The sequence below is a fragment of the Lepidochelys olivacea genome (assembly GCF_965140295.1).
Source record: "Lepidochelys olivacea isolate rLepOli2 genome assembly, chromosome: 8".
NCBI classification, from domain to species: domain Eukaryota; kingdom Metazoa; phylum Chordata; order Testudines; family Cheloniidae; genus Lepidochelys; species Lepidochelys olivacea.
The window spans coordinates 83,707,792-83,731,937 of record NC_140418.1 but is presented as its reverse complement, the minus strand read 5'-3'; the positions used below and the strand labels follow the sequence as shown (position 1 = coordinate 83,731,937).

The window sequence follows — 24,146 nt, the reverse complement described above, 5'->3', positions numbered from 1 at the left end:
AAATGTTGATTTTTTTTTCTAGTACAAAATCAAATTATGAACCACAAATATATTTTACTCTTTTTGCCATTGAACATGGTTATCCACAGGGACAGGGTTTTTGAGGAATTATAAGTTGTCTTCCACAGTATAATGGTTAAGTGAAGCAGAGTATGGGTCTGGTTTCTTATTGTATTTGGGTGCCTAAAGATACAGGCTATTCTACCTGTGTAGCTACATGCTGGACTGAAAGGCAGGCTGCATCCACACTTGTCACTGAGGTGTGTAGTTACACATGGCAGTGAAAGGCTCTGGCAGGGGGGAGGCAGTGAGTTAAGGCTCCAGCAGCAGGGAAGCTCCCTGCCAGCTCTTTTCCCTCTGCCCCCCTGCTAGATCCTTTCCCTGCTGCCTCTCTCCTGTTGCTGGAGCCTTTCACTGTGGCAGGGAAAGTCTCTGGCAGCGGGCCACTACATTGCTAAAAATAGCAGTGTAGACTTGGGAAGCGCTGCTGGGGGTTGGAGGGTGGTCTGGGACTGTAGCCGAGGGGTTCAGGTGTGTAGTCTACTACTCGCCTAAGCAGTGCCTCACTATTTACAGTGCTATTTATACCCTTTCTAGCTGGCATGCTGTGTGTGTACACACCCCACCATAAGTGTAGACATGACCACAAATAGGCACCTAGTAGGATTTTCAGAAGTGCCTAAGTGCCTCACCCCCATTGATTTCCAGGGGTGAATTAGTCACATAGGTGCTTTTGAAAATCCCACTAGGCATCTGTCTGCATCTTTAGGTGCCTAAATACCTTTAAAAATCAGGCTTGATATCTAATGTAATAGTGGTTTATTCAGTAGTTCTGCTTTTTACTGAGAAAGACAAATTCTGATTATTCTTAATATCTGACTCATCCTTTAAAGCTTCGTTTATTGACAGTATGTAGGAGTTTAATAAGTAATATTAACAGCAATGCCATAGGCAATCAAGCAAGATCCCAACCTTGGTTTACAGTAGCTGAGTAGGTGTATTCCTAGGATACTTCATGTTCAAATAGACAGCTAAATAAAAAGAGTGTGCACTTAGCAAATAATGTAAGCAGCCTGGCCCAGTGGATTTTTAGGGATTCATAAAACTTCCCTATTTCAAATTACATCAGCCTGAAGTTTAGCCTACAAGATGTCAATCCAGATGCAGTTTTTTCCTTCTACTTTTAATAACAGCGCTGAAAAGTAGTTAAGTCATGTGCTGGTTAAGGAGAAGTAAAAGAAACTTTTAGTTACTTATTGCAGACTTTTTGCATAGCTGTTACAAAAACCCCAACAATTATTCAAAGAAATTGTCATACTGGATAAGACCATCTCGTGGATTGTCCAGTCTCTGATAGCATCCAACACTATATGCTTTACCGTAAGGGTACCTACATGGTCTCGTTTCTATAGTCAAAAGCTCCATTTCCTCTGTGGCAATTTCAAGTTATGTATTTTCAATACTAAGTCATGCAATGAAATAAAAATATGAGGAAGTATAAAATAAACTGAAAATACCACCAAAATAAACAACACAAGGACTAAAGGACTGAGTGTAATATTCATTTTCAGACTTCACACTAAAACCCTGCGTGTTGGAATTTACCTAAAACTGCAGTGGAATTTCCAATCAGATGCACCACAAAAACCAGAGAGCCTTAATACTGTATTTAGATCTAGCTCACAACAGAGGACACACAGTCTTGAACTTACCGTACCATTTGTAAGTTCTTATCTTGCAGGGTCCATCATACACTTGAAGGAACAAACTTCTCTTTCAGGCAGTGCTGCTCGCTGAAATCATACAGGTGCTGGGATAACTTTGTGCTGTATCCTGCGAGTTGGACCTTTTCCCTTCATGTCTGGTGAGGGCCAGTGATGGCGGTGGTACGGGGCCCATTGTTGGTCAAAATTGTCAGCGTTTCCCATTGAGTGGATAGATTCCAGCAGCTCTTAAATAAAGTGTTGCAAATCCCATGTTCAGGAAACCAACTCTTGATGCTGACAGTCTGGCTATTGGCCTGTGTTCTAGCTCCCATTGTTAGGAAGAGTCACTGACGGGAGGTCTCCACTGCAATAAAAAACCTGCAGCAGCGAGTCTCAGAGCCCGGGTCAGTTGATTAAGGCTTACGGGGTTCAGGCTGCAGTGCAGATTTTTGGGCTCAAGCTGGAGCCTGGGCTCTGAGATCCCCACTTCCCTCACAGGCTTTCAGAGCCCAGGCTACAGCCCAAGCCCAAACGTGTAAATTACAAATTTTAGCCCCACAGCCAAGTCCTGTGAACCCCAGTCAGCTGAACTGGGCCAGCTGTGGGTCTTTTATTGCAATGTAGACATACCCCCAGAAGGTGGTAGCAAGGCAACTACACTGGTTGCATTTGCTAACCTCCTCCCAGCAATGGTTGAAGATACAGGATCTCGGGAATGGAGGTTGTTCATAAATCTGAAATGTTCCCTAACTCTGAACAAGACATTATGGACTTCAGCCACTGGGGGGTTGGGGCTGCAGCCACGGAGGATGGGTGAGGGGCTTCTGACCCTCGAGGCACCAGCGTTCTGGGTTCCTGCCCCGCAGGAGCACCAGAGCTCAGGGCTTTAGAGCTGGAGGGAGCTCGGGTTGGAGATTCAGCCCAGCAGTTCCATTCCCAGCTTCTGCCCCACAGCTCCATTCTCCTCCCTCCAGTTTCTGCCAGGGGTGTGGGCACACCGGGGCTTGGGACTTTAGCCACGAGGGGAGTGCTGGGGCTGAAACCAGCACTCCCCCTTTAGCAAAGTCCTGAGTCCTGGTGCCCCCCCCGGGGCTGAAGCTGGGAACAGAGCTGCGGGGCTGAAGCCCCGAGTCCCAGCGCTCACCCCAGGTCTAAAACCCTGAGCCCTGGTGCTCCCGATGGTCAGAAGCCCCGAGTTCCCCCTCCCCCGTTGACCAAGAGCCCTGACCCCCCCCCCCTTCGGCCCCATGGCTGAAGCCCCAAGGCAATACGGTACTTGCTGCTGGGTTTTTTTGGTCTCCACTGCTGCCTGATTGATTATTTCCGGTTCTACAGGGTGTCCAGTTGACCAGTAAGTCCGTAACTCTGGTGTTCATATCTTTGAGGTTGTACACTAACGTGCTCGTGCTGATTCTTTGTCTTCGGCCTACAATACAGTTGACCATGAGATCTAATTGGTTTGTTTGTGAACACAAGGAGGGGTGGATGGATCCTTTCCTGGGTGTGTCTGTTCTTTTACTCCTAAGAGAACCCAGAGTGTAGTTGTGGGCAATAGTTCCGCTGCCCCATGAACTGTCTCATGGGGTACTACAGCGGTGGATATTGTCACCTCACTTGTTTCAATCGGTAGGAGGGAGAGTAGGAGACATAGGCTACCGGGTATCCTTGATTTTTAGATGTTACCCCCCTCCATCCCCATTGGATCCACCAAAATCCAGAGTTGTTAACCTTTGGGCACATTGCAAAACATATCCTTTCCCCCTCTTCTCTAAGGCTGTTGAGGAGGGAATGTGCTGAGGTGCTCTAGTTATGGACAGGCCTTTATTTAGTGATTTTAAAATTATGGGATAGGCACATAGAGCCCTGAATGGGCAGCTAATGTTATATTTTAAAAATTTGAGAAATAAAAGAATTTTGAGGAACTTTTCTTGCACTGAAATTTTGCTGGCTCTAAAATATGTATTTTGTGTGCATACAGTGTAGAGTTTCATACTTTGGAAGAAACAATTGAATTAGAGATTGAAACTTTAGTTCAGATCTCAAATTCTGTTTCACTACATAGATGAAGCCATTATTTATCAGTGGTAATAAACATGATAGATTGGATTACAGATCCTGTTTGCAGATATTTCTGGAATACAAAATATAAAAATTTAGAGAGGTGTGTGAATGGTTTTAATAGGCCAAAGATGAAACTCAGAATAAAAAAAGCATCTGACACTAAATACAAACGAAGAAAATCGATCCATAATGAAAAGAAATAAGCTGTTTCCAGATCTCACTCAATCACTGTATTAATCTACACGTTTCCCATATAATACACAGAACAATTAATGGCTGTAAACTCTGTTCCCCACAGCCAAAACACTGGTAATTATTCCACAGCATAGGAAGCAGTTTTACTCTTTCTTAGTCAGTTCTCCAAAGTTAGTCTAACAGCCAGGAGAAAATGTGGTCAAAGCAGAATCTGTGAAGAACACAAGGCTAAAGAGAACAACTCAGACTTATCTCTTTTGAAGAAAGTGAGCAATGGACCAGAACAAAAGCAGTGCCCACTGCAGAACATGCACTGCCCAAAGGTCATGAAAAAACTGGAACAAATTCACAAAGCTTGAAATACAAAAAAACTCAAAACTGACATGCTAGGTTGGGAGCTGTTGCCTGAAAGCCCTTACATCATAGGATTATATGCAGTGACACTTCAAATGACAAGAAAACAGTAAACAAGTCAGTGCTAGGGACTTATTTTTTTTTACCAGTATTAAATGGGGCTATTTTATTGAGTTTATGTTTAACATAAAATAGTGTTAAAATAGAATCCCAAAAATTTGAGAGTCCTTTCCATATATCAAAGTGGTTACGATATTTTAAACTTCAAAGGACTCTGCAGAAAGATCAATGTACAATTGAGCGACCTACAAAACCTCCACGTGATCTAGTGGAAGCATAAGAAATGAATACGCTGTTTTCCAGTTCAGCATTTAATGAAGCTGCAGACACTACAGTAGGATTTTCTTAAGGAGCATGTTTATAAATCCAATCCCAAATCCAATAACCCAGAATTAGTACTGCTCTGAGTCCTTTGGATCAATTATTTAGACAACATGGGTAATTTAAATTGTTACAACGTAATCAGCATGGGCTGATGTTCACAACATCATTTCTATGTAACCTACTTTTTGTTTTAATAGATAAATGCAGAAGGAACGCCAGAAGAGGTTTTTCTTCAAGTTTGCACAGCAGTTGACTGCTTTCTGAAAAAGGAAGAGGAAGCATTGTCTCTTTCAGCAGAAGTACAGTAATGGTTTATACGCAAAAGTTTCATCTTATGTGCACTTGTCACACTTGACTAAAATGCTGTTCAAAGCAATATCTGCTGTTTTGAGAGGTATCTGGAATTAGTGCATGTGGTATTCAATGTTATTTTAAAATAAATCTTTTATTTATAATCATACAGTATGCTAAATACAAAATGGTCTCCACACTAAAACCACACTAGTACTGTATGTTGTTTATCAAATTGTTTGCACAGGTTAAAAGCAGCATGGTGAACAGCAGCTCCAGTTTATAGTATCATGCATTTGAATATAATCATATGTATTGCACAATCAGCGGTCAGCTCCGTCAACTGCCATATAGCAAAGACTTTCAGGATTGCTCTGTCTCATTGCAATGAGGTTATTTTTTTTCTTTCATTAATTAACACTGTTCATTTTTGTGCTAACACTTAGCTTGTTCCTGATTTATAGTGGTTGAAATCTGTTCTCTGCCATTGTGCTTGATAATGGAATATTCCTGGAATTAGTCATGCTAATTTGTGGAGCTGTGGAAGTTGAACAGACTTTTAACACTTCCCCAAAACACTGTAAATGCATTGAAAAAATGAACGGAACATGCAGAAATTAACAAATATTGTAGAGGTCTGTCCATCTGTTGCCATCGCACAGACAAAACTGCTGTGAAATCTTTGCTGTGCTGGTAGAATTTGCTGTATATTGTAACAATTTTCTAATTGGGCAGGGATACCTTTGTTCTTTGCTGAAAACATGAACTGAGTAATGTTGGTACAATTAAAAAAGTGCAAACAGATATTTCTCCATGCTAATAATAGTTGCATATTTCACTGTTAAAAATTAGCATGTGAAGTTGTTCAGCAGCCATTATATATAAAGATTAGCAGATACTATTAAATCATACTCTCTAAGTATTCCAAGTGTAAATTTCAGTTTTGGATCCTCATCTGTTGTCTTCTAGTGGCACTGCCAAACTTTGAAAATGACAGTCAAAAAGAAAGAAAAAAAAAAGAGGCAGGGATTGTTTGATTCCTGTTGCTTGTATTTTTAACAATCTATCTTTCCAAAATATCTGCACAAAAATATGCAAAATCATATCATATTTCCATCTACTCAGCCAAAATGCTTTTGGTATACTGGTAGCCAAAACACCCCAAACTTATTTGAGTCTTGTGAAGTAATTGCATCCTCTTACTGTGCTGTTGCACCAGTCCATAGTTTAAGTTTGCATGATTGATCTTTCCGTCAACAACTGTACTTTCAATGAGCATTTATGGGGCAGATTTGTATTTTTAAAGTTATCTTTCTTGTAATGAAGACATAATACAAATAAAAAGTATGGACAAATGCTAAGAGTCGTAATTTATGCCGTAGTACACTTGGGTTTGATCTTGCCTAAAGCTCCATAAAATATGGATAACTGATAAATATAAATCAAATAAAGCACTCTAAACTCCCCCTCCCTCCAAATCATGGCAAGTTTTTTTTTCCCCCTTTTCTTCTAGTTCCTTGCCATCTGCCATGTGAGCAAATAGCTCCAGTTATTCACTAAAGGGCAATTTTAGACCTGGTTTTCTCCTTTAATCGTGGATGTTCTTGCTTCCTTGGGTTCCTTTATAAGTTAACCTTTTACCTCTGACACCAACTGAAGTGCTAGGCGAACTCCAGAACATTGCCATGAACGACCTGGAAGGGTATGTGATACAACATGTCTAGCAAAACACTTCTTGGAAATAATCAATTTACCTTCAGAATGCAGCCAGACTCCTCCAGCTTGAAGAGAAACGTCCTTTTAGCCTAGATCTGAACCTGGTGGCACTAATGGCTGTACTCTTATGCTATTTTTCCAATAATTAGAGGATTTTAGAATGATCATGTGGTTGTAAATTATCCTAAGCACACCCACATACAGGTATTTCTAGTTGTTCCTTGAGTTATTTCTCATTACAATGACAATTAAAATGAGTGGAATGTGAAACTCTGATTTTTGGTGCTGTCCCTCAGAAACCGATCGTCAGTTTCTAATTCCAAAAGCTATTTACAATATTAGTCAATATACAATTCCATATTTTAAATGTAGTATGTCAAATCTTACCCTTAATTCCACCCTCCTTCTTATATCACATTTCCTAGTCCAGTGGTTTTCAACCCGCGATCCGCGGATCCGCTGAACATCTGCACTGTATGTCTAAGGGGTCCGCGAATGGTGACTAGGAAAATAAAATTTCAGATCTCAGAAAAGGCTTTCTGTTTTTTCTGATCAATCAAAAGGATTTGAATACCCCCACCTACAGGTCAAAACCCAGAAGTGGTGTTGTTACCATAGAAGCCCAAAGTTTAGTGCCCTTTCTCACACTGTGTCAAATGCTGTGCACTGAAACATTTACAGTTGAATTCTGTTCAGTCTAAGACTTCTATGGTAGGAGTCTCTGGATCACAGGTTGAACTTTCAAAGGGGTCTGCAACATCCATGTCAAATTGTGTAGGGGTCTGCAAATGAAAAAAGGTTGAAAACCACTGTCCGAGTCCATCAGGTATAGCCGCTGTGATGCCAACCTAGAACCAATGCAAACATTACATGGATCAAATATGCAAGTATCTCACACACACACACAAGATTTCCCCCATCTCAGTAAGTAACACTGTTTTTGTGTAAGTATATTATATATTTGATATCCACCACTCTTACATATATCTTCATACACATACATACTGTGTGTGAGAGAGATAATTGTGTGTGCGTGCACACATACATACACACAAATATTCATTCAAATTAGAAACAGGGCTTTAATCAAGAGATTTTAACTAAGGGATTTCATGTCTGAATTCCCTCATGTCTGAAACCCCCCACCCCATTCCGCCCTTCCCCTTCAAACTGTATTAACCTTTCCCCTGTGCACATTTGTAATTTTTTTCCCCACTTCTGTATTATGGTTATTTCCCTCTAAGAACATTTTAAAAGCCCTTCAAAAATAAGATGACAACAGATTTCTCTCTTTAGTAATCACTCTTCACCAAAACAGCTTCCATGACAGTAGTGTAACTGAGTGGGAGAACATAGTATTATATGTTCCCATGATATTATAGATTCTATCACACAATAGCTTTTGTCTTTCATCAAAGAGAAAAGTGAAATACATATGGTATCTTTGTTGTATTATATATCTTTAGGTTTATTAATTTCTCAAAGTATATGAGATGTTTACAGATGATGTATTACATCATTCAATGTTTTTAGTAACTGTACTATATTATCTACTCAATATATTATAGGCTTAAACTTATTTTCCTTAGAAACAAATAGTATGAAAACCTAAATGAAACTGTGAAATTTAACATTGTGATCAGGCTACAGTTAAAGTTACTATCAAATGCAATCAGCCAATTACCCTTCTTATTGCCATGGTTTTAAGCTAATGTGTTTCTTTTACATTCTAAATCACTCTGAAAATTTGAGTTCTTGTTTCAGTGGAAAACTAATACAGTTTAAAATAATGCGTGTTTCTGAATCACCAGCGATACAGTTCAATAAAAAAAGTTATTAGTTCAAAAATATCACAATAATTACAAAGCTTTGCAGACATCAGCACGTTTTGAGATTAATACAGCACACCAAAGTTGCTAACGTTCCTTTCTTCTTCAGTCTGAAAAAACAACAACAACCCAATTTGTGAACAGGATATGAGAAAACTAAGGCTCTTATCCTGCAAGAGGCCGAGCACATTCTATTAGGTGCAGCGTACGTTCAGTTCTCACTGAAGTCAACAGTAGTGCCAAGTGCTGAGCCAGTGCAGATACGGGCCCTTTAAGTATTCATGTGACCTACTAAAATGTACTATTTTCTATTGTTAATGTTAGTTAAAAAATTAATTTCTACCCAGAAAGGAAATCACAGTAAGCATTCTATATATAAACAGAGCGTATCCACATAGTTTATTTCTCACAGTTCTCCTGACAATTGAACATTATTTAAGAACATACTGTATACACAGATAAGAAGAAACATACAAAATGTTTTAAATGATGCACGACAAAATCCAGCAGTATAAAAGAATGCATGTGAACCTTTGCTCACTGCTCAGGCTAAATTTAATCACTTGTTTAAATAGTAATAAAAATACAATCTTTCATGGATCTTGTGCAGACTACAAAAGAGGAAAATTATTACCATATATATGATTTATATTAGGCAGTTTTCTTTGATGAGTTGCACTACCAACTCCAAATGCAGAGGCAGAAGGCTGTGTACTTTATTTTAAAGGAGTTAATGTTGAGTATTAGGGACTTTACACAGTTACTACCACTGGCACTTTTCACCATATTTTGTACACGTCACATGATCATCTTATATAACATTACATTTAAAAAATATATCTGAGTGACAATTTTTTAACATTCACAAACCATGAGCTGGTTAAGGAAGCAATGCAACAGTTGCTCCCTGTAGTGCTTCACTGTTGGTAATAGAGTTCATTGTGGTAAAAAAAAAAAAAAAAAAAAAAAAAATTAGAAGAAGTCAATGTGATTAAGCAGCTCCAATTTAATCAAGACCTGTAACCAACCATCACTGGAACAGTGAGTATTTTTTAGAGTATATCCTAGAAGCAAACACTGTCATTGGTTAAAACCTTGCCTAAAGAAGTCAGTTCCTGTGCGGAAAACTATTTCACAACAAAACTGCAAGCTACTAAACTGTTTTTATATAAATACTTCATCTTCTCTGGATCTCATAACCAAGTTCTTCAAAGCCTTTGGAATTTATTGTATCTTTAAATGCGTGCTCTCATTTCTGGCTCAGCCTTCTATATTTTTTTCCTTTCTTTTTTGTTTTGTTTTAGATTCACCACCTAAAAATGACTTAAGGTGGGAAAAGGAAAGTCTCCCAGTGAAACCTTCTGCACACTAGGAATGTTCAGCTGCTGTTCAGTGATCAAGAACCGTGACAGTTCAGAGCTGTAGTTTGACGAGTACACCCAGGAAGCTGTCATGCTGTGAGTGACATTTCAGGGAAAGCAGAGTCTTTCCAAAGTGTGCACGGAATTAACAATGATGCCATTGTTACTTTTCAAAGAGGATTGTAAGCCCAGGTAGTAAGTCTGCTTCCCATGTCATCTATTTGCTGGAAAGTAGTTTGGGTCAAGATAATTGTAACTGGTGCCTTGGGACATGCAGTAGTCTCTATCTAAGAATGTCTCTGCTCTGTAAATAGGCTGTAACTGGTGATCTTCCTTGTGAATCTCTGTTTCATGTAGACTGCAAAGGAAAGAAAACACAATTTGGCAAGTGAACTTATTTTTCATAATATATTCACTTCCAGAACAATGAATATATGTTTCTTTTTATTATTTTAACTGACAGATGCATGTCAAATTCTATATCACACACCATTACTTCACAGTTGAGGATTTCAGAGAACATACTTTCCCTGTCTCATACTTAACAGTCCAAATATTAATTACTCTCTCCATTACACTGAAAGAATGCCTGACTTTCACACCACCAGAAAACACACCAAAAAGAACTATTAGAAACACACTTTACAGTTATAATCTAGTTACATCTAACTTTCAAGAGGTATCATGGAACAGATAAATCCCATATAGCAAAGAATTTACTCAGTGTTTACGCCTTAAAGGGTTATTCAAGTAATTGCAAATAAGAAGCATCAATGCTTGCTGCTCACCAGTCGGAACAAGAATCACAGAAATCCAAGGACATTTCTTGAGGGCAATCCTGGCAGTGCCACCGAATGCCTTGAATGGGTTCAGTTCCGCAGTTGTCACACTGTGAAACATATTGAACAAAAAGGTAGTGAAAGAAAGAATTTATGTTAAAAATATATATAGTTTCATCTCAACCAATGTACTGCATTCAAAGGATAATAAAGAGCATGGTTTCTTGAAAAATCATCACCACCTGCAGATGAGTTCTGTATAATCCTGAAAGCTTGTCTCTCTCCACAACAGAAGTTGGCCCAATAAAAGATTATCTCACCCACCTTGTCTCTCTAGTATTTATAAATTAACAGATCCTGGGAAAGACCACTTGGACCGCTGATGATCATCCTACTTTCTGCTTCATTCCCCACTCCCTCAAGGCTCCCATTGCAATTATCCTTCTGGCCAACAACAGATGGACATGCTTTCCTCTGGAACCTATCAGTGTCAGTCCTAAACTGGCCAGATGAGTTGCTGCAGAGTGACACAAGGCAGTCCTTTCTAGCTCAGGGGTGAGCATGATGACCTTGCAATTCTCCAAACTCGACAATCTGAAATGCCTGAACTTGGGATCCTCTACATGCAAGCAAAATGTGGTATCACTAGACAGCTGCATTAGCAACCTTTTAAGGTAAGCTGTACGGAAGACTAAAAAACAGTTACTCACCTTCTTGTAACTGTTGTTCTTCGAGATGTGTCGTTCATGTCCATTCCAATCAGGTGTGTGTGCATGCATGTGCACAGTAGCTGCAAGATTTTTCCCTAGCAGCAACCATAGCCTGGCCACCCTCTGGAGTTGCGCCTTCATGGCACCCAATATAGAGAGCCCTGCCGACCCATCACCCCCGCAGTTCCTTCTTGCCAGCTACTCCGACAGAGGGGTAGGTGGGTAGGTATTGGAATGGACATGAACAACGCATCTCGAACAACAGTTATGAGAAGGTGAGTAACCGTTTTTCTTCTTCGAGTGCTTGTTCATGTCGATTCCAAATTGGGTGACTCACAAGTCCAAGTTCAGGAAGCGGGGTCGGAATCATCCACTGATTGCAGCACTGCTCGTCCAAAGGCCACATCGTCCCTGACCTGCTGGGTAATCGCATAGTGCGTGGTGAAAGTGTGGATGAAGGACCATGTCGCCGCGCTGCAGATTTCCTGAGTGGGGACCTGTGCCAGGAAAGCTGTTGATGAAGCCTGCGCCCTAGCGGAGTGCGCAGTGATCGGGGGTGCAGGAACTCCTGTCAGGTTGTAGCATTCCCGGACACAGGATGTAATCCGTGACAAAATGCATTGTTACAACACAGGCAGACCTTTCATTCTGTCCACCACTGCCATGAATAACTGGACTGATTTTCTGAACAGCTTAATTCTCTCGATGTAAAAGGCTAGCATCCTGCGGACATCCAGAGAGTGTAGTCTCTGCTCCCTGCCACTGGAATGTGGCTTAGGGTAGAACGCTGAAAGAAAGATGTCCTGGTTCACGTGAAACTGTGACACAACCTTCAGGAGGAAAGCAGGATGAGCTGCACCTTGTCCTTATAGGACACAGTACAAGGGGGCTCTGAAGTTAGGGCCTTGAGTTCAGACACTCTCCTGAGGTTATCGCCACCAGGAACGCCATCTTGTAAGGGAAAGAGAGAAGGGAGCACGTTGCCAAGGGCTCAAAGGGTGGTCCCATAAGCCTAGAAAGGACCAGGTTGAGGTTCCAGGCTGGGACAGGCTGTCAGACATTAGGATATAGCCTGTTGAGCCCTTTTAAAAACCGGCTGACCATAGGGTTAGCAAACACCGAGCGGCCCTCCTCGCCTGGGTGAAAGGCCTAGATGGTGGCTAAGTGCACCCTTATCGATGACAACGAAAGCCCCTGCTACTTCAGATGGTGAAGGTAGTCCAGAATAAGCAGCACTGGGTCCAGCGTCGGCGACGAATGGCGCAGCGCCAACCAGATTGAAAATCTCTTCCACTTGGCAAGGTAGAGGCTCTCATAGAGGGTTTTCTACTGCCAAGAAGGTCTTGTCTAACCTGGTCTGAACAGGAAAGCTCCATCGGGTTCAACCATGGAGCTTCCACACCGTAAGGTAAAGTGAGTTGAGGCTCAGATGTCGAAGACCACCATGATTTTGCGTCAGAATGTCCGGGAAGAGTAGCAGGGCTTCCACAGACTTGTCTAGGAGAGATGTATACCAGTGCTGTATACTTGCAGGTGTATGGAATGTTCTACACAGAAGTTCCACAGCATGAGGGCTTCCTGGCACAGGGGAGAGGACCGTGCACACCCCTCCCCCCCCATTTGTTAATACAGAACATTGCAGAGGTGTTGTCTGTCATGACTGATACACATTGTCCCGTTAAGTATGCCCGGAAGGCCTGGCATTTCAGGCACACCACTCTCAGCTCTCTGACATTGATGTGGAGAGCCAGATCCACCTGAGACCAAAGACTTTGAGTCCTGTGGTCTCCTAAATGTGCTCCCCAGCCCCTGTCTGATGCATCCGTCACTAGAGACGGGACGGCTGTGGACTGGCAAAGGGGAACACTGAGCATACCTCCTGAGGGGTGAGCCACCACAGGAGGGAGTCGAGGACCAGGAGAGGTAGAGTCACTATCCTGTCCAGGCTGTCTCTGGCCAGGCGGTACACTGACGCCAGCCACGACTGAAGAGGTCTTAGTCTGAGCCTGGCATGCTGCACCACATAGGTACAAGCCACCATGTGTCCCAGAAGCTTCAGGCAGTTTCTTGCTGTGGTGGTGGGAAACTGTCTGAGGCCTCGAATGCTATCCGTCAGGGCCTGAAACCTTGCTTGCAGCAAGTATGCCCTGGCCTGGGTCAACTCCAATACTGCCCCTATAAACTCTATCCTCTGGACAGGGGACAGAGTGGACTTTGCTTTGTTTAAAAGGAGACCCAGGTTGAAGAAGGTGGCTCTGATAAACTAGACCTGAGCCTCTACTTGGGTCTTGGAGCGGCTCTTGATCAGCCAGACGTCGTCGAGGTAAGGAAACACCTCAACCTGGTGCCTGTGCAGAAACACAGTGACGACTGCCATGCACTTGGTGAAAACCTGAGGTGCTGCTGACAGGCCGAATGGGAAAACTGTGAATTGGTAGTGGGTGCTGTCCACCATGAACCTGAGGTACTTCCTGTGGGGCTGAGTGATCGCGATATGAAAGTATGCGTCCTTCAAGTCGAGGGCGGCATACTAGTCTGCTGGATCCAATGAGGAAATGATGGAGACCAGAGAGACCATGTGGAACTTGAGTTTCTTTATAAACTTGTTGAGTTCCAGCAGGTCCAGGATGGGCCTGAGGCTGCCTTTAGCTTTCCATATTAGGAAATACAAGGAATAAAAGTCCTTGCCCCTGTGCTGCTGAGGAACCTCCTTCACTGCCCCTAAAATAGGAGCGACTGCACCTCCTGGATAAGGAGTTGCTTGTGAGAAGGGTCCCTGAACAGGGACAGGGAAGTGGGGTGGAAGGGCACAGAATTGGATGGAGTATCCTCCCCTGTACCGTGCGGAGCACCCCTCGGTACAAAGTAATAAGGGACTATGCATGGTGGAAAGGGGATAGTTGGGACGAGAAGGTAAGACAGGGTGGATCCATTTCCAGGTGTGGTACACGGTCCTCGACCGTGCCTTCGAAAGGCAGGCTTAGGTCCCGAAGATGGCTTCGGTTGTCCTGAGCTCTGGCCAGAAGGTTGACGTGGCTTTCTCCTGCCACTTCTGTTCTGCCTTCTGGAGCCATCTTGATAGTTCTGCTGACTGAACCTTTTAAGTGGGCTGTGGCTGGAAGCGTCTCTGCTGAATGGAAGGCGTGTAGAGGCCCAGGGACCTGAGGGTGGCTCTGGAGTCCTTCAGGTTGTTTAGCCTTTTGTCTGTCTTTTCCAAAAACAGTCTCATCCTCAAAAGGCAGGTCCTGTATGGTCTGCTGGACCGCAAAGGGGAGACCTGGAGCCACTAGCCCCTTCTCATGGATACACCCATGGCCATGACTCTAGTGGCAATGTCTGCCCCATCAAGTGCTGCTTGCAGGCATGTCCTGGAGATCAATCTCTCCTCCTTGACCAAAGCCAAGAATTCAGCCCAGGAATCTGAGGGAAATAACTCTAAACGTAGCCATTGCTGAGCAGGTACTATAGGCATACCTGCTGATGATGGCCTGTTGGCTGGAAATGCGGAGTTGCAGTTCCCCTGTGGCGTATACCTTCTGCCCGAAGAGGTCCAGTTTTTTTGCGTCCCTATTCTTGGAGGAAGGGCCCTGGAAACCCTGCCTCTCTCACTGGTTAGCAGTGTCCACCACCAGTGTACAGATGTTCGTAGCCCATGGAGGGCACAAAGTACCACCGTTCATTGAGCTTGGCAGTAGGCGGCAGAGAGTCCGGGGTCTGCCACAGGGTCTTGGTCATATCCGGGATAGTTTTGATTAGTGGTAAGGTGATAAAGGAAGGGCCCAAAGGGGCCAGGATGTCCACCATAGGGTCTGCATCATCTACAACTTCCTCTGCCTTAATGCCTAGACCCTGTGCGACCCGGTGCAGCAACTGCTGAAACACCCTCGAGTCTTCCAGAGCTGGGGCAATGGCAGTGTCTCATTTGGGGAAGATAAGGAGGCCACTAAGGAAGGTAGTTGCTCCCTTCCATCCCCGCTGGAGGGATCTCTTGAGCCGGTGGGGACAGAGGTGGAATGGTCCAGTTGTGGCACCATGAAAGGCATAGGTACAGGCATTGACGTCGGCCCCCACACCGGTGCCGGCTGCACTGTCTGATGGTGTGTGCGCGCCGTGGTTGTAATCGACATCGGCGCAGGCAGCATCCATGACGGCATCGGCGTTGGTGCCAGAGCCGGTGCCAAAGGTGCGGTTGGTGACATAACCTGAGCCGCTGACACCTCTGGTGCCAAGGATGTTATTGAAGGCGGCGCCACAGATGGTGCCGATGTCAGTAACAGTGTTGCGGTTGCTGGCATCAACGATGGAGATAACTGCTCAGCCACTGGATGTGGTGGGACAAAGGTTGCAGACACAAGTGAAGCAGCACCTGAGTGAGATCCTTGGCTCAGATCCATGGAGTCCAGAAGGGCCATTGAGCTGGGTTCTGCCATTGAGGGGTGCACGGCATTGGCTGGGACCTCCTGTGGTGCCTTGAGCTCCATCTTCTGCTCCTGCTATAGTTGGACTTCGAGGTCTCGGAATACAAGGACCAGGGCAGTGCTGCACCTCTTGACGTGGAGCGTCAGAAGCCCAGGGACCGACTGCGCTCCCTGGATAGAGGTGCTGGTGTCTGTGATAGCTGAGGCAACGGGGAGCATCACAACATCATAGCTGGCTTTCCCTTCAACTGCACAGTGCAGGATGGAGCCTGCAGTGCCGACGCCTTCTCCTGCCTCGGGGGTGAGAATGGTGCCATGAGTCTGAGCAGGTCCTGTGCTGCCTCAAACACTTCAGGAGTGGACAAAAACGGCAGGCTCTCTGAGGGATTTGGTGAGCTCGACAGGCCCGGACTCGACTGCCTCGCTTGGGGAGGAGTCAACGTGGCTGCCCCTTGAGTTTCGGAGCCGTGGCCCAACTGTAGTACTACTGATGGCTGGTCTCTGGATCTAGGCAATGGGGATCGGCCTCTTTCAATTCTCTTCTTCTTCTGCACCAGCAATTGGAACTGGTACCAAAGGTTAGAGTGTCCCCAACACGCTCCATGACAGTGCCTAGAGTCCTTAGCCGCGTCTTTCTTCGGTGCCTCTTGAAGAGGGCACCGGTGTGCTCCACACCGAAGAGGATGTGCTGGTGGTGAGATCCCCAGCACCGGGGTCCAACTGCGGTCAAAGAGCTGCCTCGATGAGGAGGATTTTAAGCTGCTGCTCTCTCTCTTTCAGGGTTCTTGGTTGGAATTTTCAAGGTTTCAAGATTTTACAGCGGTCTTTTTGGTGACCCTTGCCCAGACACCATAAACAGGATGTGTGGGGGGGTCACTTTTTGGTATGCACTTTGCTCAGTCCTTGCAGGTCTTGAAGCCCGGGGATCGCGGCATGCCCCGGAAGCAACAAATAAATGGGGTGGGACGGAGAGTAAACCCCTGTAAATGAAACTTACAGCTGACTAACTACACTAAACTACATGATCTGAATAAACCACGTGAGTACAACAGAAGCAAGAGCAAGGGAAGTTCCACCTACCGTCACTGGCAGTTAGGGTGACCAGAAGTCCCGATTTTACAGGGACAGTCCCGATTTTTGGGTCTTTTTCTTATAGAGGCTCCTATTACCCCCCCACCCCGGTCCTGATTTTTCTTTTCAGACCTTGCATTCTGATTGCTGTCTGGTCACTCTACTGGTAGTAAGAAGGAACTGATTGGGTGGCGGGTCAGCAGGGCTCTATATTGGGCGCCATGAAGGCGCGACTCCAGGGGGCGCCCAGGCCGACCCTATGGTTGCTGCTAGGGAAAAATCTTCCAGCTACCATGCACGTGCGTGAACACACACCTGACTGGAATTGACATGAACAAGCACTCAAAGAACATCGTACATTAGCTTAGGTTTATTACACAGTAGCGTTTCCAAATTCAGTACATACATAACTTATACTCCATGCAAGGCTGGTAGTTCCACCTATTGTTAAGGGTGCCTGACAGTTCCCATGATAAGACCCTGATTTCAGTTGCTTATAACTCTGCCAAAAAAACCCATTTGGACTGAGATTTTCTATGCTGGGTATTAGCCTATGGCTGGTTTTTACTTATTTATTTTTAATTCCACCGAAATGGTTCAGCCATTTCCAAGAACAAGGCTAGGGAAAAAGTCTGTAGTTCTGCCCATGTTAAAAAAAAATCATGAGACCTTTTTTACTTCTTGCATCCTCATGCATTGGAGCAGGGACTTGAAGGGGGTGGCCTGTGTGTCATGGGTGTGCCTTTTGCTATTCCCAGGAAAAATCCAGCCAAATTTGTCCAAGTTATAAGCACAGGAGAAATCTCAGTTCTCACAGGCTCAGTAGAGACTTCTTCCATTTTACCAGTTAAATCTCTGAAGATTCCTTCCTCACTGAACATGCTCAAGCCTCTCACAGATCCTAATGCTGATTACACTCCACATGCACCATTCCCACAGAATGACTGAGCATGCTCCAGTCCAAGGCTACAGGGGTGAAGATGGACTTTCCCTGTAATGGGACTGAACTGCAACTGAAAGCAATGAGTCTTTCTTGTGCTCTCAGTGACTCCCCTACTGGCCACCAGTCAGTGTGGAGGAAGATGATGCCTACTTTGAATGCAGAAGGGACAAAAGCTAGATCAGGGGGAGGGAAAAGAGGAGACTGGGACTGGAAGTAGGGAAAAGAGGAGACTGGGACTGGTTGGCAAGATTGGGACTAGGACCAGGCATGGCAGGCCAGGACTGGTCAGGCAAGGAGACTAAAGCAAATTCCCCACCATAGCCTGGACCGGAACACAAGATTCCTGAGTCTCACCATTCTTGCGCTGACAGCAAATAACTGTGAAACCCTCTGGAAAACTGTGTCTCATCACCTCTCTACTGGGAGTCCCACAGAGAGGATTACACTCAATGATGGGTATCATTCAGTGCACAGGGCGGACCCACTCTGGAAATGAATGAGGGTTGTACAATAAAGGAGGCTGTTGTCTCCAGGACTCTGTTTCATTTGTTGCAGAAGTTGGAAGGTGTGTAGTGAATGAGGCAGAGGACTGGAGGAAAAGAAAGGATGGTCTCATGGTTAAGGCAGTTGAATGGTGTCCTAGAGAACTGGATTCTATCCTTTCCTCAGCCACAAAGTTCCTACGTGATGCTAGACAAATCTCTTAAACTCTTCATAGACAGGCACCCAGAAAAGGAACACACAATTAGTGAGACCCAGGGATCTGATATGCAGAAATGCTGAGCACTCAGAGCTGGAACTGAAATCAATGGAAGCTGTACTTAGCTGTACTTATATATAAATATAAAGTGCTATATAATGCTACATAGTCTGAAAAATGACGTTCTAATCATTTCAAACTGGGCACTCACTACTGGAGGCAACTTTTGACCTTAATCTCAGGTCTGTGACTGAGCCTCAGTTCCCCATCTGTAAAATAGAATACCACACACACCCCTCTCCCCCGCTCCAGTTCACAGGACTGTTGTGACAATTAATTAATGTTTGTGAAGCACTCAGATACTAAAGCGATGAGCACCAAAAAAAAGCCCATGAAGAAATAAACAATTGTGTATTCTGACCAGGGTTTCAATAATGCGCAGTAAATGAGGCAAGAAGCCACACTTTGAACAATCAGGAAAAAAACTAATTATTGAATAGCTATTCATTAAGTAAGCAACGTCCACACTGGGCACTGAATGAGCTGGCAGTCCAGTGGAAAAATACAGTATGTGTTCATGTAACTAAAACTGTATCATGATGCATACACACAAGGGGGACAAATTATGGTTGCAAAGACAACCTCAATTCTGGCATTTCCTAACTTCTGAGTGCTTGATTTAGTAACCTTAATAACATTTTGAATATAGTACATTAAAGTACTAAATCAGTAACTCAAATTACTTTGTCCATTATATTTCATAGCTAGAATTGCAATATTCTTGCTCAAAGTCCATATTTTATATTCTGAATGACAATAATAGCATTCATTTAAAAAAGCCTCAGCTTTCCAATACTGTGACATAAGTCTGTCAGTATCAGTATATTACTAGCCTGATAGTCTCAGTTTTCAAGTGTATGTCAGTCTCCTTGGACTGAATAACCTTGCATTCTTATGGAAAAGGCTACTACCAAAAAAGCCCAATAAGCCCTTTCTCATCTCTAAGGAGTCAAGGCAATTCCTGCACGACTGCATACATGGGGAACAGCCAGAGGTGAAAGTAAGTTAAAGGACTTACTGGTACGTTGGAGTCCTGAGCAGGGGGCTTGGCCTCAACTGGAAGAGGCAGGACCTTAAATCCCTGGGCCCTTTAAATCCTGATTTAAAGGGCCTGGGGCTCCAGCTGCAGTAGTGGCGGCTGGGAGTCCCAGGCCCTTTAAATCACCCCCGAGCTACCAGCTGCAGAGGCAGTTTAAAGGGCCCAGGGCTCCAGCTGCCGCTACTGCAGCGGAGCCCCGGTTCCTTTAAATCACTGAGGAGCCCTGGGGACTCCAGGCTGCCACCGCTACCCCGGGGCTCTGGGCTCTGGCAGAGCTTTAAAGGTAGTGGCTGCTGGAGCCCCGAGCCCTTTAAATCCCAGCCTGAGCCCTGCTGCCCAAGCCCTTGGGCAGCAGCGGTGGGGCTCCAGCGGCGATTTAAAGGGCCCCGGGGCGGTAGCAGCGGCTGGAGTCCCGGGGCCCTTTAAATCACTGCCAGAGCCCCACCGCCGCTACCCCAGGGCTTTAAATTGCTGTCTGGGAAAGCCAGTCCCGGTACAGCGCACTGGCTCTTGCCGGTATGCCGTACCAGGGCGTACTGGCTTACTTTCACCTCTGCTACAAAGAAGCTTGTTGGTAATGACTGAAAATCCTCAAACTGGAACAGGTATCCTTCCCTTTTCAATGTTGCCTAGAAACGGATGGTGCTGCGGATAGCACAGCTCTGTATGTTAAGTGTAAAAATATTATTTTTATTCATCTCATACCAACATCATTTTATTTCCTTGCTTGAATCCTCTCTTCAAAAATTGCCTGGAGCTGGCCCAAATGCTGCTGCAATTTTTCGCTGCACCTACAGCCGCAGTACACTACCTATTGATCTACCAAAGTTATCATTCCACATCTCTGGCTTTTTTTTCCCTCAAAAGGACAAATTCCTGAAAGACTATCTTTTTAAGTGACTGGGAAACTTTGCTACTATAAACTGGGATTAATTTCACCCTTAAGGTTTAATACTCCCAGTACCCCAAAAGAGATTATATTCCAAGAGGAGTTTCACAAACCAGTGCAGATAGTTGTAGTCATTTATTTTTCTTTACAGCGAGTTTTATTGTGCTGTCTGTACATTTCTAAGACAAAATCCTGCATTATGAGATTACATATTTCCATCATTATTTTTCCTATATATCTATCACTCTGAAAAGGAAAGTTTCCTATTTTCTTAGAAAATCCAATTCCTGCTAGTTTTTAAAAAAATGCTCACACTAAATTGAATACAGTAGAACCTCAGAATTATAGAAAGCTTGGGAATGGAGGTTGTTTGTAACTTCGAACAGCATCTTCACCTACTACGTGTAAGTGGCTTCCCCGTGCATGTGGATGGGGACAGGCAGCTGGTTCAAGCCCTGACTGCAAGGGTGATGAATGAGACACCCTGAGGCCCTACGGCATCAGTGAGTGCGCCGTGCAAGTTGTGGCCCTTTAAAATTGAGCTGCTCCTCCAGAGCGCAGCATGCTGGCAGTAGCTCGGGCTCACACTCCAGGCCAGACACTGGCCGCAAGAGCAGAAGCTCCCACCCCAGCACCGGCAGCTTCCTTGCAGCATAAGCAGCTTGGGCTGTGGCAGCTTCTTTCCCAGGCTTGGACTGAGCTTGCAAGTTTGTCCACCTCCTGGCCAAGGGAAGAGGGTGAAATCAGCACCTGCGGCTTACAGGAAAGCGGCACAGACCGCAGCATTATTCCTGCTCTGCCTGCTCAGGCTGCCTTGGGCTGGCAGAGGGGGCTCACAGCTGTGCCTGTGAACCTCAGAGTCTTCACCTCCTAGCTGTAAGTGGCTGCCTCACAGGTGGGGACAGGCAGTCCAGATGTGCCTAGCTTTAAAATGCAATACAGGCACAGCATAGTATTTGCTCTTTTTTTCGGTCTCTGCTGCTGCCTGATTGCTTGCTTCCGGTTCCACATGGTGTCCGGTTGACCAGTCAGTCTGTAATTCTGGTGTTCGTATCTTTGAGGTTCTACTGTAACAAGGAGTTACAGGAGTTATAGGAGGAGTGGTAGATACGCTGGAGGGGAGGGATAGGATACAGAAGGACCTAGACAAATTGGAGGATTGGGCCAAAAGAAATCTGATGAGGTTCAATAAGGATAAGTGCAGGGTCCTGCACTTAGGACGGAAGAACCCAATGCACAGCTACAGACTAGGGACCGAATGGCTAGGCAGCAGTTCTGCGGAAAAGGACCTAGGGGTGACAGTGGACGAGAAGCTGGATATGAGTCAGCAGTGTGCCCTTGTTGCCAAGAAGGCCAATGGCATTTTGGGATGTATAAGTAGGGGCATAGCGAGCAGATCGAGGGACGTGATCGTTCCTCTCTATTCGACATTGGTGAGGCCTCATCTGGAGTACTGTGTCCAGTTTTGGGCCCCACACTTCAAGAAGGATGTGGATAAATTGGAGAGAGTCCAGCGAAGGGCAACAAAAATGATTAGGGGTCTGGAACACATGAGTTATGAGGAGAGGCTTAGGGAGCTGGGATTGTTTAGCCTGCAGAAGAGAAGAATGAGGAGGGATTTGATAGCTGCTTTCAACTACCTGAAAGGGGGTTCCAAAGAGGATGGCTCTAGACTGTTCTCAATGGTAGCAGATGACAGAACGAGGAGTAATGGTCTCAAGTTGCAGTGGGGGAGGTTTAGATTGGATATTAGGAAAAACTTTTTCACTAAGAGGGTGGTGAAACACTGGAATGCGTTACCTAGGGAGGTAGTAGAATCTCCTTCCTTAGAGGTTTTTAAGGTCAGGCTTGACAAAGCCCTGGCTGGGATGATTTAACTGGGAATTGGTCCTGCTTCGAGCAGGGGGTTGGACTAGATGACCTTCTGGGGTCCCTTCCAACCCTGATATTCTATGATTCTAACAACAGATTACCAGTATACCTTACCTTGAAGCCCACATGCTGCACAAATCCACTTTCTGCATGCATCTGCTGGAGTTTTTGCTTCTTCAACTTTTTTAACTCTAGCAGTTCTTTGTATTCAGGTAATTCTCGATATGCTATCGGGATACTTTCTTCATCCTGTTCAAAAAAGAAAACCTTTGCTTTGAGGCTATCATTACTGAGAAGATCTAGTTTCCTTCAACATAAAAGTGTGATCAGATTTCTTTCAGAAAAATATTGACAGAATAAACTACATAAGAGACACACAAGAATTATTTGGGGAAAGAAATCTATTGTTAATGGCACGGGGAAGGTTTGACACCAGCTGCTAAATTTCTGAAAGGACACATTTTGAATTAATTAATTTTAACTCCTAAACTAATTAATGGACTGCTTGGAAATTTACAGAAAACTAATCTTATACTCAAAGCCCTGGTCTACACTAGGACTTTAGGTCGAATTTAGCAGCGTTAAATCGATTTAAACCTGCACCCGTCCACACAGTGAAGCCCTTTAATTCGACTTAAAGGGCTCTTAAAATCGATTTCCTTACTCCACCCCTGACAAGTGGATTAGCGCTTAAATCGACGTTCCCAGCTCGAATTTGGGGTACTGTGGACACAATTCGATGGTATTGGCCTCCGGGAGCTATCCCAGAGTGCTCCATTCTGACCGCTCTGGACAGCACTCTCAACTCAGATGCACTGGCCAGGTAGACAGGAAAAGAACCGCGAACTTTTGAATCTCATTTCCTGTTTGGCCAGCGTGGCAAGCTGCAGGTGACCATGCAGAGCTCATCAGCACAGGTGACCATGATGGAGTCCCAGAATCGCAAAAGAGCTCCAGCATGGACCGAACGGGAGGTACGGGATCTGATCGCTGTTTGGGGAGAGGAATCCGTGCTATCAGAACTCCGTTCCAGTTTTCGAAATGCCAAAACCTTTGTGAAAATCTCCCAGGGCATGAAGGACAGAGGCCATAACAGGGACCCGAAGCAGTGCCGCATGAAACTGAAGGAGCTGAGGCAAGCCTACCAGAAAACCAGAGAGGCGAACAGCCGCTCTGGGTCAGAGCCCCAAACATGCCGCTTCTATGATGAGCTGCATGCCATTTTAGGGGGTTCAGCCACCACTACCCCAGCCGTGTTGTTTGACTCCTTCAATGGAGATGGAGGCAATACGGAAGCAGGTTTTGGGGACGAAGAAGATGAGGAGGAGGAGGAGGTTGTAGATGGCTCACAGCAAGCAAGCAGAGAAACCGGTTTTCCCGACAGCCAGGAACTGTTTCTCACCCTAGACCTGGAGCCAGTACCCCCCGAACCCACCCAAGGCTGCCTCCTGGACCCAGCAGGCGGAGAAGGGACCTCTGGTGAGTGTACCTTTTAAAATGCTATACATGGTTTAAAAGCAAGCATGTGAAAGGATTACTTTGCCCTGGCATTTGCGGTTCTCCTAGATGTAGTCCTAAAGCCTTTGCAAAAGGTTTCTGGGGAGGGCAGCCTTATTGCGTCCTTCATGGTAGGACACTTTATCACTCCAGGCCAGTAACACATACTCGGGAATCACTGTAGAACAAAGCATTGCAGTGTATGTTTGCTGGCATTCAACCAAAATCCGTTCTTTCTCTCTCTGTGTTATCCTCAGGAGAGTGAGATATA

At 44.8% G+C, this 24,146-nt stretch overlaps 2 protein-coding genes across 8 annotated transcripts in view; one reads left to right on the top strand and one right to left on the bottom strand.

Annotated features, from left to right (window-relative positions):
* The window catches only part of AK5 (adenylate kinase 5), a 148,420-nt gene extending 142,084 nt beyond the window's left edge, over positions 1-6,336 (top strand). Inside the window, exon 14 of the mRNA XM_084637817.1 lies at positions 4,898-6,336. Coding sequence (XP_084493943.1) covers positions 4,898-5,008 — 111 coding nt within the window. The 3' untranslated portion in view covers positions 5,009-6,336. The remainder of the gene's footprint in view (positions 1-4,897) is intronic.
* Positions 6,337-8,916: 2,580 nt separating this feature from the next.
* ZZZ3 (zinc finger ZZ-type containing 3) overlaps positions 8,917-24,146 on the bottom strand; it is a 110,021-nt gene continuing 94,791 nt past the window's right edge. For all 7 annotated transcript variants that reach the window (XM_084636843.1, XM_084636844.1, XM_084636839.1 and 4 more), the window contains 3 exons: positions 22,493-22,627; positions 10,686-10,786; positions 8,917-10,255 (listed from right to left, as the gene is read on the bottom strand). In XM_084636843.1, coding sequence (XP_084492969.1) covers positions 10,111-10,255; positions 10,686-10,786; positions 22,493-22,627 — 381 coding nt within the window. In that variant the 3' untranslated portion in view covers positions 8,917-10,110. The remainder of the gene's footprint in view (positions 10,256-10,685; positions 10,787-22,492; positions 22,628-24,146) is intronic.